We start from the raw sequence: 13,229 nt of genomic DNA on the forward strand, positions 1-13,229 counted from the left end.
CCCGCCCCTGTTTGTGACGTTGGTTGCTGTCTCTGAAAGGTTCACAGAATGAGCTTGAAGGGAACTCTAGAGGCTATCCAGTCCAGCCCCATTCTAGGCAGACTCGCAAATCAAACAAGTTGCTGTGAGTTTTCCTCGCTGTATGGCTATATTCCAGCAGCATTCTCTCTTGACGTTTCGCCCACATCTATGGCAGGCATACTCAGAGGTTGTGATGTTTGTTGGAAAACTAAGGCAAGTGAGGTTTATATATCTGTGGAATGTCCAGGGTGGAGAAAGAACTCTTGTCTGTTTGAAGCGTGAATGTTGCAATTGGCCAGCTTGATTAGCATTGAATGACCTGGTAGCTTCAAAGCCTGACTTTTTCCAGCCTGGGGGAATCCTTTGTTGGGAGGTGATTCGCTGGCCTTGATTGTTTCCTATCTGGAATTCCTCTGTTTTCAGAGTGTTGTTCTTTATTTACTCTCCTGATTTTAGAGTTTTTAAAATACTGGTAGCCAGATTGTGTTCATTTTCATGGTTTCCTGCTTTCTGTTGAAATTGTCCACATGCTTGTGGACTTCACTGGCTTTTCTGTGCAATCTGACATGGTGGTTGTCAGTGTTCCAGCATTCCTGTGCTCTCAAATAATATGTGGTGTCCAGGTTGGTCCATCAAGTGCTCTACTATGGCTGACTTCTCTGGTTGAGCTTGTCTGCACTGACTCTCATGTTTCTTGGTTCATGTTTGGGCAATACTGCTGCATTTGGTAGCCCCTATGTAGACTTGTCCACAGCTGCATGGTATATGGTAGACTCCTGCAGAGGTGAGAGGATCCTTCTTGTCCATTGCTTGCTGAACATAGCATTTGTTGGATTTTCTTAGTGGGTCTGTAGATAGTTTGTAGGTTGTATTTCTTCATCAGCTTCCTTATAGGGTCAGTGGTTCCCTTGATGTCTGGTAAGAACATCTTTCCTCTGGGTGGATCTTTGTCTTTCCTCTTGTGGCTTGTTCTTGGCCTTGCAGCTCTTCTGATGTCTGTGGTGGAGTCTCCATTGGCCTGTAGAGCCCAGTTTATTTATTTATTATTTATAGTATTTATATTCCGTCCTTCTCACTCCAAAGGGGACTCAAGGCAGATCACATTACAGTAGAGTCTCACTTATACAACATAAATGGGCCGGCAGAACATTGGATAAGCAAATATATTGGATAATATGGAGAGATTAAGGAGAAGCCTATTAAACATCAAATTAGGTTATGATTTTACAAATTAAGCACCAAAACATCATGTTATACTACAAATTTGACAGAAAAAGTAGTTCAATATGCAGTAATGCTACCTAGTAATTACTGTATTTACAAATTTAGCACCAAAATATCATGATGGACCCGACTCTGGAACACCCTCCCCAAGGATCTCAGACAGGCCCCTACATTGGCAGTCTTCAGAAAGAACTTGAAGACCTGGCTGTTCCAATGTGCCTTCCCAGATTAATAGGAAATCTCCAACACCAAGTCCCATAAGCACTTTATTAGAACTAAGATCGTATATCGCACTCTGCATTTGCCCTATAAGCCTTATATATCACCTGTCACATCAGCACTTTTAATCTTGTACCCATTACTCTGGCCCGGCCCAGTTTTATTGTGTTTTAGCGTATTGTTTGTTGCTTGTTGTTTATACTGTTTTAATTGTTTTAATTTGCCTTTTGTTTTGTATTGTTATACTGGGTGTTGAGGCCTTGGCCTTTGTAAGCTGCATCGAGTCCTTCGGGAGATGCTAGCGGGGTACAAATGAAGTTTAATAATAATAATAATAATGTATCGAAAACATTGACTACAAAAATGCGTTGGATAATCCAGAATGTTGGATAAGCCAGTGTTGGATAAGTGAGACTCTACTGTATATACATATAGGGCAAACATCCAATGCCCATATAGACATAGAGCCGAGACAGAGACAGACGCAGAGGCAATTTAACCTTCTCCTGAGGGGATGTTCAGTTCTGGCCACAGGGGGAGCAGCTGCTTCATCGTCCACTGTGACGGCACTTCCTCATTCCAACCTCGTAAATTAGTTAAATTTGTCTCCCCACTTTATAAGTGGTACCTTATTTCCTACATGATAGATGCAACTATCTTTCGGGTTGCTAGGTCAGCAACAAGCAGGGGCTATTTTTTATTTTTTAAACTGATTTAATTAATTTAATTTAATTGATTTAATTTAATTGATTTAATCAATTTTTTTTATTTTAATTTTTTTTAGTTCACCCCGCCATGGGCTGGCCTCGAACTCATGACCTCATGGTCAGAGTGATTTATTGCAGCAGGCTGCTCACCAGCCTGCGCCACAGTCCAGTTTAGTTGGTTGAAGGAGGTGAGGTTCCTAGATTCTTTTTTGCACGGTCTGCCAGGGCTTGAATTGTGCTTCTTATTTTCTACCAGCTGTTAGGAATTGTGGGAGTTGATGCCCAAAACACCTGGAGGGCCCAAGTTTGCCCATGCCCGATGTTGTTGTTTATTCGTTCAGTAGCTTCCGACTCTTCGTGACCTCATGGACCAGCCCATGCCAGAGCTCCCTGTCGGCTGTCGCCACCCCCAATCTCCTTCAAGGTCAAACCAGGCACTTCAAAGATACCATCCATCCATCTTGCCCTTGGTCGGCCCCTCTTCCTTTTTCCTTCCGTTTTCCCCAGCATCATTCTCTTCTCCAAGCGTTCCTGTCTTCTCATGATGGGGCCACAGTACTTCACCCATGCCCGATAGACTTTAGCTTTCTCTGCCAAAGAGTGCTGGTGTCCCACCAAGCTCTAAACCCCAGGGTTCCATAGCATTGAGCCATGGCAGTTAATGTGGCATGCATCCCACGGCATCAATTCCACAGTGTAGCAGGAGCATCCTTGCCGCTCCTTCCCGCCTCCGTGCAGCGCCGAGGGGCGGAGAGCAGCCACTGCCAGGCAACTGAGGCAAGGCTCTCCGGGGACCGGCTGCCCTTCTGCCGCCTCCACCTCCGGCAACCGGCGCCCCCTTTCGGCTTCCTTTCCTTCCTTTAGGCTTCCCCGTCTTCGCGTCTTTTTCTGGGAGAAGGAGGAAGCAGCCTCTGCGGCGGCGCCCAGCGCAGGGAATGAGGCGGAGAGCCTGACCTCCCACCGAAAGCAGCTCGGCTGCAAAGGAAGGTAAAAGCCTCCCTTCCCCTTCCTTGGGGTTCCCCAATGAATAGGGTGGCGGGCCTTGCTGGGAGGGGAGGGGTTGCATTGCAAAGGGAACGTTTGCTTTTAATGTATACTGATATTATCTCCATAATGATAATAATCTATTTTATATCCTAGATTAAGAAAGGCAGATTATTAAATTAAATGTTTCCTAACCCCCGCCTTCCACCCCTTTGTAAAAGTAGATAGATATATTATCTGGGCATTAGTGGGATTCAGGAGATTTGGGGGGATGTAAACAAGGCTTGACTAAATGAAACCTTAGATGCAGGTAAAAAAGGTAAAGGTTTTCCCCTGACGTTAAGTCCAGTCATGTCTGACTCTGGGGGTTGGTGCTCATTTATTTATTTATTTACAACATTTATACCCCACCCTTCTCACCCGAGGGGACTCAGGGCGGTTTACAAAAATTGGCAAAATTTAATGCCCAAAATGCAATCATAAAAACAAAACAATATAAACAGATCCATTAATAACATTGTTAAAACACATTATAAAAAACCTTAAAAACGTATATATAATTAATTCCATCTCCATTTCTCATCTCCATTTCTAAGCCGAAGAGGCAGTGTTGTCCATAGACACCTCCAAGGTCATGTGGCTGGCATGACTGCATGGAGCGCCGTTACTTTCCCGCCAGAGTGGTACCTATTTATCTACTCACATTTGCATATTTTTGAACTGCTGGTTGGCAGGAGCTGGGGCTAATAGCGGGCACTCATTCCGCTCCCGGGATTTGAACCTGGGACCTTTCGGTCTGCAAGTTCAGCAGCTCAGCGCTTTAACACACTGCGCCACCACCAGGGGCCCTAGATGCAGGTACACTGTAGAATAAATCCAGTTTGACACCACTTTAATTTCCATCACTCTCTGCTATGCAACATGAAAGTTGCATGTGTTGTTGAAGGCTTTCATGGCCAGAATCACTGGGTTGCTGTGAGTTTTCCAGGCTGTATGGCTATGGACTTCATCACACTAGAGCTTAGATCCGCTTTAAATCCACTTTAGGGAGGGGGCTTTAAACAGCTCAGCCAGACAGGTCCTGGGCCTCACCAAACTACAAACCCCAGAATTCTGCAGGAGGCAGAAACCAGATTTAAAGTGGATCCATGCTCTAGTGTGATGAGGCAGTAAGTTCCAGAAGCATTCTCTTCTGACGTTTTACCCACATCTATGGCAGGCATCCTGAGAGATGTTGGAAACTAGGCAAGTTTATGTATCAGTGGAACAAATATATAAACCCCAGGCAGGAAACAACCAGGCTTTGAAGTTACCAGGCTATTCAGTGCTAATCAAGTTGGACAATTGCAACATTCACACTTGCCTCCAACAGACAAGAGTTTTTTCTCCCACCCTGGACCTTACACAAATTTATAAACCTCACCTACCTAGTTTCCAACACCTCACAACCTCTGAGGATGCCTGCCCTAGATTTGGGCAAAATGTCAGGAGAGAATGCTTCTGGAACATGGCCATACAGCCCAGAAAACTCACAGCAACCCAAAGTTATAGTTTGGCGAGGCACCAGCACTCTCATGCAGAGAAAGCCTTTTAAAACTACAACTCCCAGGATTCCTGGCAGCTAAAGTGGAGTCAAACTGCATTCATTCCACAGTGTAGATGTACCCCTACCTTTTTGTTCATGACAAGTTCAGGCTTTTACTTGTATAAAATACGCAGTAATTTCTGAATGTTTCTGCCAGTGCACTCCATAGTGTTTATGACCCCTATAGTGACCCTTATAGTGGAAAATATACTGGCTGGGTTGCATCTCTTATCTGGAATTCTGACATCTGAAATACTCCAAATTCCAAAATAGATGGCCAAGAGACTGATATCTCTGCTTTCTGGCGGTTCAGTGCACACAGCCTTTGTTTCATGCACAAACTGATTTAAAATGCTATGTGTAACATTATCTCCAAGCTAGGTGTATAAGGTGTTTATAAAGCATAAATGAATTAGGTGTTTAGATTTGGGTCCCACCTTGAAATAGGTCTTAATCATATTTGGGATATGCAAGTATCCCAGAATGTGGAAAAAAATTCCAAAGCACTGTAGCCCCAAACATTTTGGATAAGCGATGTCTGTATTCCCAAATTAAAGAATACATACCAATGTATGTGAAAGTATTAATCAGTACCTGTAAACAATAACATAGTGGCAGGTATTGTTGCCAAATACTCCTTTTTTTAAGGGAACTAGCATTCTTTTGCAGTCTTTTTTCTTATTTCTAACTATTATGGCCCAGGTAACAAAAAAGACCTAGCACTCATTCATACTGTAGAATTATAGCACAATGATTCTGCTTCACTGGCCATGCATCCATCCTGTAGAATCCTAGGATTTGCACTTTAGGGAGAAGAGTTTACTATTATTGGCCAAAGTGCTTCAGTGCCACACCAGACTTCAAATCCCAGGAATCTATAAGTTGCAGCCATAGCAGCCAAAGTAGAACAAAAGTACTGCAATTCTGTATTGTGAATGGGCCACTTGTTTCCCAAACCATCACAAGCCTATTCAACACAACCAGCTGAGGCTCGGGCCTTATGGTTTGATAAACTATCACTTGTTGATACAGTAGAGTCTCACTTATCCAACATAAATGGGCCGGCAGAACATTGGATAAGCGAAAATGTTGGTTAATAAGGAGGGATTAAGGAAAAGCCTATTAAACATCAAATTATGTTATGATTTTACAAATTAAGCACCAAAACATCATGCTTTACAACAAATGGATAGAAAAAGCAGTTCAGTACACGATAATGTTGTATAATAATTACTGTATTTATGAATTTAGCATCAAAATTTTGCAATTTAATGAAAAATTGACTACAAAAACATTGACTACTAAAAGGCAAATTGCATTGGATAAAACAGAACCTTGGATGAGCGGAGCTTGGATAAACAAGACTCTACTGTAATGTTTTTTCCATTCTAATAGAAAGAGTACTAGCAATTGTTACAGCAATAATGGACATGGGCACATCCCTGCTTACCATTCTAAAACAATTTTATATTATCTGTACCTCCCGTCTTCTTGGCCGAAAAAGGTGGTTCATTGCAGTGTATTCATATCTGAATGATCCCACTTTGCATACTGTATAGAAAATACTATCTATTTTGCATTTTAAGAGCCATTTCATGCAATCATTCCTTACTTTGCTGTTCAGTGGCTCTTAATGAGACATACCTCATTATCACAGGATGTCTATGCCCACACCACTAGAGAAATTATACTGTTCAGCTGGTATTGCACCACTTAACATCCGTTAGGAGGTAGCTGTCTGTAATGAAAGAACGAAGGCATTGATATCTCTGGCCCATCCTCTGTTCAGATATCTTTTGACCCAAATCGGGATTTTAATATTATTGTGTATATTGACTTTTATGACTGTTTTTAATCATGTTGAAGTTTTACTGCTCGGTTTAATGTTTTATCTGATTTGTGCTGTCGTGTCTGGGCATGGCCCCATGTAAGCCGCCCCGAGTCCCTCCGGGGAGATGGGGCGGGATATAAGAATAAAATTATTATTATTATTATTATTATTATTATTATTATTATTATTATTCAGATATCAGCCAGCATGCCAACACCTTAAATCAAGAAATATCTTCCTAAGATCTACAGAGATACTCGCAGGAACACCTCAGCAAGTGAGAGTCCAGAAGTGGCAGGTTAAAACCCGGAACCTCAATCAGTGGCTGATACCAGATGAGAAACTCCCTCATCTGGGCAATTTGGAAGGCGCTGTGGTCTGGCACCACGAGATGCAGAGCCAACCTTAAGAAATGTGGCTACGAAGTGGAGTCCACGACATGCGAGTGTGGAGAAGAGCAAACCACAGAACACCTACTACAATGCCCTGCCACATGCACAATGGAGGACTTTCTTACAGCAACACCAGTGGCACTTCCAAGTGGCCAGCTTCCGATCAAAGGAAATTTAGAATTATTTATTTATTTCGTGCCAAAAGCATTGCATAATAAATAAGTTTAAAAGCAATAAAATAAAGGAATCACAAACAGCTAAATAGTTTTAGACCAAAAGTTGGCAACAGCAGTCACATTGTCCGTAACTTTGAACAAGTCCTCCTCTGTGCATGAGGCAGGGCATTGTGGGTAAGCATACATATGAGGGGTTGTTTGTTCTGCTCCACAGTCACATAAGGTGGAGGATTCCTCCAGGTAGTGCTATCTTGCCAGGTTGCCATAAGGTCCACAAAAACTGTTCCCATAATGCAGCCTTTCTCATAGCCTTCCTCGATATGCTCAGTCAGATGAAGAATTTGACCTGTACAGTTTTTCCCTGGTCTGAGACCTGCTTGTTGTGCAATAAGCTTAGGTCAATGACAGGTCCTAATTGATTTAATAGCATCCTCTCATAGACTTTATATAGATGACATAAGAGGGAGATTGGTCGGTAGTTCCTGGCATTGGACGCATCTTTACCAGGTTTTAAAATGGCAATGATCTTAGTTTTCCTCCATGCTCTTGGAATCTGTTTGTGTGCCAACCATTGATTGTAGAATTTCAAAAGCCAGTTTTCAGCTTTGGGCCCCAAATGTTTGATTTGCTCTATCATTAAGTCATCTAGGCCAGGTGCTTTACCAGTTTTACATTGCTTGATGGCTTCTCTGAGTTCTTTCATGTTTAGAGGAGATGACAACTGGTGGGTTCCAAGTTCTGGCACTCTGTTGATTTTCATCTTTACTGCAGTTGGTTTTCCTATTCTGAATTAGCTGGTAAGCTATCTGGTCTGGTGTCACATTTGCGTGTCCATGTTTGACCAGAGGGTCACTATCCAGGCGTCTCAGCAATTGCCAGGCTTTTCGGCTACTCTTGGACATATCAAGATTCTCAAGCAGCTCTATCCAGCGGTCTTTCTTAGCATTAGCTATGGCTGTAGATAATTTTTGGTCTGCTGTTATAGTCTCATCGCTGTATGGATTCTCTTTAAATAGTCTGAGATATTCCTGTAGATGATTTAGCGATTCTTCATTTAGGCCTGGTAGGTAGCTTGCGCGACAGCCTCTAGGGATTGAGAGCCTCGAGGATCTTTTCACAGCTTCTACAAACAGATCGTAGCCTTCTATAGAAGGTTCTATATCAGGAATAGTTGCTTCCAAGGTCTCTGTTTAATACCCTTTTAATGCATTGATGGATTATTCTTTCATTTACAAAAATCAGATCAGGGTTATAATCCGGCTTCCATCGGGGTTATAACACAATAAATAAAGTCCAGTGGCAAATGAATAATTCAAATCATTTGCTGGACACAGAAGGCAGGTTGCAAATCCATGAGAAATGTTCATAACGTGAAACAGTGTCCCAAGTTGAGAAACAGTGTCCCAAGTTTTGCTTTAAAGAGAGGAAGGTAAAGGTTTTCCTCTGACATTAAGTCTAATCATGTCTGATTCTGGGGGATGGTGCTCATCTTTATTTCTAAGCCAGCGTTTTCCATAGACACCTCCAAGGTCATGTGGCTGGCATGACTGCATGGAGTGCCATTACCTTCCCACCGGAGCGGTACCTATTGATATACAGTAGAGTCTCACTTATCCAACATAAACGGGCCGGCAGAATGTTGGATAAGCGAATATGTTGGATAATAAGGACGCATTAAGGAAAAGCCTATTAAACATCAAATTAGGTTATGATTTTACAAATGAAGCACCAAAACATCATGTTAGACAACAAATTTGGCAAAAAAAGTAGTTCAATACGCAGTAATACTATGTAGTAATTACTGTATTTATGAATTTTGCACCAAAATATCACGATATATTGAAAACATTGACTACAAAAATGTGTTGGATAATCCAGAACGTTGGATAAGCGAGTGTTGGATAAGTGAGACTCTACTGTACTCACATTTGCATGTTTTCAAGCTGTTAGGTTGGCAGAAGCTGAGGCTAACAGCGGGAGCTCACCCTACTTCATGGTTTCCAACTGCTGACCTTTTGGTCAGCAAGTTCAGCAGCTCAGTAGTTTAACCTGCTGTGCTACTGAAGGCTCCTAGACTATGTCTACACTATGGAATTCATATCATTTGATGCCCACTTTAACTTCCATGGCTCAATGGTATGGAATCTTGGGATTTGAAGCTTGGGGAGGTGCCACACTCTTGGCAAAGAACACTAAAGACCTTGTAAAACTACAGTTCTTCTGATTCCACAGCATTGAGCCCTGGCAGTTAAAGTACTGTCAAACTGCATGAATTCTACAGTGTTGATGCACCCAGAGATTACAAAAAAAATAATAGATTAGAAAGCATGTAGGATAGATCAGGAGTGTCAGAGCAAGAATAAATACAGCTATTGATCCCCAGAATATCTTTTTAAAAATCATACCAGATTTAAATATCCAAAAGCGACAGGGATGCTAATCTTTTTACAAAACAAAACCAAGCAGTAGAAAAGATAGGTCCTGGTCCTATCTTTACCTCTGGTAAAGTAACATGATTTGAATATTAGTAAATGTGACTTGGTTAGGTGGGTGCCATAATGTTTCTTCTTACCCTATAAGTTCATGGGAGGTCTAGGGATAGAACTGAACTGTGATTCAGGTCTAGTTGCACATAATTATTTGCAGTTAATAGTGCCTTGGGATGGGGAGTGAATTTGTTTTGTGCAAGGAAGGAGGCTGTTCATTACCATATACTTTATTTTTAGAACTGATTATACTTTCAAACTCCGTCCTCTCCTTTCTGAAGGCAGATTGAATTTATTTTAAAGGGAAGGTGAATGCTAATGAAGGGTGCCTTTTAGAATCCACCTACTAGACCCAATGTTGGTGATACTTTACTAGAATTGGGAATATCTGCACCAAAGAAATACATATTTGGGCACATGGCATATTATTCCTCACCCTTCCCTCATTATTTAGATTTTTTTGGATCTCCTCTGTCCTAGTTTGCAAAAAATGGCAAGCATTGAAATATGTCTATATAAGCACGCAGTCATCAAAATATTCTCTAAATGTACCAAATCCCATCTGATCTTGGAAGCAAAGCAGGGCCAACTCTGGATAATAATTGGATGGGAGACCATAAATGAATACCAAGTGTTTTCGGGTATATTTCAGATGGAAGAAATGGCATAACTGTTGGGCAAGTGGGCATGTTAACAAAAGACCTTTCCCCATAAATGTACAGCAGAGTAAATTATTAGCAGCGGCGTGACCCAGCCAAAAGTGATAAAAAAACAACAAAAACACACAGCCCAATGTTATCTCTTCCTTTGGAGGCTTTTCTTTGTAGCAGAATAATATGGTTGCAGTATTTACAAAAACAAGGTTTCCATAAAACCAATAAAGTTATTTATACTTCCTTCTTTGCTTCCACGCTGGGCTTCTTTCTCCTGCAGATAAACAGCTTTGCTCTCACAGAGCCTGCTCTCACACTGAACTTACTCAAGAGCTTCACACAGTAGCTTTACACACAGCAACCTTAACACTGGAGCTTTACACACGAGGCCTCCTCATACTGAAGCCTACTAACACTGAGACCTACTAACACTGAGGCCTACGCATTCTGAGGCTTACTAAGCTACAAGCACACCTGCTTATATTGAACTGCAGCTTTTGCTGAGTCATTGCACCCATTTAACCCTTTCAGTGCTTGACTCACATTTTTGTAATTAAAAATACCTAGTTAATTTTTAATATTTCTAACAAAAACCACCTGAGAATACTCCTTGCCTAAGAACAGCCTGTAAAATTTACAAGGTTGCCATAAATTGGCAGGTAATTTGAAGACATATATGCACACACAAATAATGCATGTAAGAGCCACTTCATAATTCATACAGAGTCTGACTACATGGATTTCACAGATATTTTCCTTACTATTCATGTAAAGTGCAAAAAAAATGTAAATATAAAGTTAGAATTGTCTCTGAGTACAAGTATTCTGGAAATGTTCCCATGTTTTAATATATTTTGGCTTGTGTACAACTTGCAAGTCTAGGCGAACATGTGTCCAAGCCTTTCCCAGTTACAAAGGCCAAGACAGTTCTATAGAGGGAATGCTCTAGGACAAGGACCCATAATGTGGAATGAGTCAAGGATGGACTTTTGAATTGCCTTTTTCCAGTCTGCATGCTTACTGTTTGTTAATCCCTCATTCCAGTAACCCCAGATTTCATCATTTATTGTGAAATGTGTGATTATTACACTGTCTACTAGAGGGAAAGAAACATCACCCTTCCTGTGTCCTGATAGTTTTATGGTGACATATTTTGAATAAACATCACATGTTTAAGATTGTAGTGTAGGAAAAGAAATAACATTAGCTAAATTCAGGGCTAGAGGTGGCCAAAATGCCCTCCTCCCAGTGTTGTGTAAACAGATGCAGATATGTGGATCTGAGATGCACATCCTTCTGATGAATTTAGATTTGTAGCCACCGCTTGCATGATGCAATTGTCTCCCCCTTTTGCCTTTTTTTCATCCCCGAAAAGCATTCATTGCTGCATTCAACGGAGCCTCAATGTACATGTTCATCTGTTTTGTGCATGCCATGTTTTGGAGATCTCTGGGCATTTCTGTGCAGTGGCAGAAATCAGGACAGTGGGTGGAGGAGAGGAGAGGCTATTTGAGGGAGCTGCAGCATGTCGATAATCTGTTTGGAGGTAATCCTCAGACTCGGAGGGAGAGGGAGGGTTTGCTAGGTGCTTTGCTGGGAGGGCATTTATTAAATGCTAAAAAGCCCAAAGAGGATTAGTGTGTGTGTGAGCGAGAGGGAGACGGAGCTCCTGGCTGGCTTTACTAGAAACATCTATCTGTTCTGTGCTTTGGTGTGCCGGAGCCTGCAGCCTCACTGGTTTGCCTGTTTTTTCTTCCTGCTCAGCTGCTTGGCGACAAACCCTCTGTGTTCCTATAATTACCCAGCCGGACTACAAAGCCCCCCTGCCACGCTCTCTCGTGTTTTGGACCACCGCCGTTCTCTGGAGCAATGGCAGTCCAGGCTGTGCTGGAGACAATAGAAAATGGGGAGCAAGATATAGTCCTCAAGGTGCTACAGATCTACAACCAGGAGGTAAGTGTCCCTTGAAAGCAGTTTGCCGGATGTCCCTGCAATGGGCCTGTCGGAGAAACCACATCCGTCCGGCAAATATTCTGGTGCTGTCCTTTTGGCCCACTCCTTTAACTTACATCTGCCCATGTTTTGCTTCCATCAAATCTTGTTAACCTTTGGAAGCAAGCTTCTGTTTTCCTTGCCAAGAGAATAGTAGGCCTTTTGTGTGTGTGTTACCATTTATGCCTGCTCCCTCTCCCTTTCTTGCTAAAAATTACATGCAAATATCTACTGGTTGTGCCATTTCAGCTGATGTGATATTGCCAGCAAAATTAGCAATGAAGACCGATTTCAGACAGCAGAAGGAAAAAGAGGAGTTTTATGTGATGAGCAGATGTGTGACACTAACAAACATGTGGTCCCATGTTTGTTAGTTAGGAGATGCTGTACATGGAGGAGATTTCTTGTGGGACATCTAATTTCAGATAATTTTAATGTGATCTCGGCCAAATGGCAATAGCAGCAGAACCCTAAACCAGAAGTCTACCCTTGTTTTTGTTAGAGCCTCTGGGAATTGCACTTGGAGCCTTCTTTATGCAAAATAAGTGATTTACTACTCAAATCTTCTTTTTTGAATAAGAAGGAAGAGTTTAAACACAGTGGAAATTCCAGGTATAGTAAGCACAAAGAGGCTAAATTGGATGAAACATTAGCCCGCCTATATTCTTAGAACTCCAGGAAATTCTTTCACATAATATGGGATATTTTATTTATTATGTATGAAGGCAGATAGATAAAATCATTATGTGGGTAGGTATGCCATCCAACCTAGGCATTTGCAAAGCAAATTAAGACCTTTGTTAATAAGGAGACCAGTCTTTAGTGTTTCTCCATCATTACTTTATAGATACAGTAGAGTCTCACTTATCCAAGCCTCGCTTATCCAAGCCTCTGGATAATCCAAGCCATTTTTGTAGTCAATGTTTTCAATATATCATGATATTTTGGTGCTAAATTCA

The 13,229-nt window shown here is 41.7% G+C and overlaps 1 protein-coding gene across 3 annotated transcripts in view; it reads left to right on the forward strand.

Annotated features, from left to right (window-relative positions):
* The first annotated feature begins 2,504 nt into the window (after positions 1-2,504).
* ric8a (RIC8 guanine nucleotide exchange factor A) overlaps positions 2,505-13,229 on the forward strand; it is a 35,122-nt gene continuing 24,397 nt past the window's right edge. The window contains exons 1-3 of one of the 3 annotated variants that reach the window (XM_062967509.1): positions 2,505-3,158; positions 6,767-6,848; positions 12,043-12,231. In XM_062967509.1, coding sequence (XP_062823579.1) covers positions 12,148-12,231 — 84 coding nt within the window. In that variant the 5' untranslated portion in view covers positions 2,505-3,158; positions 6,767-6,848; positions 12,043-12,147. Of the gene's footprint in view, positions 3,159-6,766; positions 6,849-11,665; positions 11,825-12,042; positions 12,232-13,229 lie in introns of those variants that run through there. The other 2 variants (XM_003214797.4, XM_062967508.1) reach the window with 2 other exon arrangements.

Source organism: Anolis carolinensis, chromosome 1 (genome assembly GCF_035594765.1).
Source record: "Anolis carolinensis isolate JA03-04 chromosome 1, rAnoCar3.1.pri, whole genome shotgun sequence".
Classification (NCBI taxonomy): domain Eukaryota; kingdom Metazoa; phylum Chordata; class Lepidosauria; order Squamata; family Dactyloidae; genus Anolis; species Anolis carolinensis.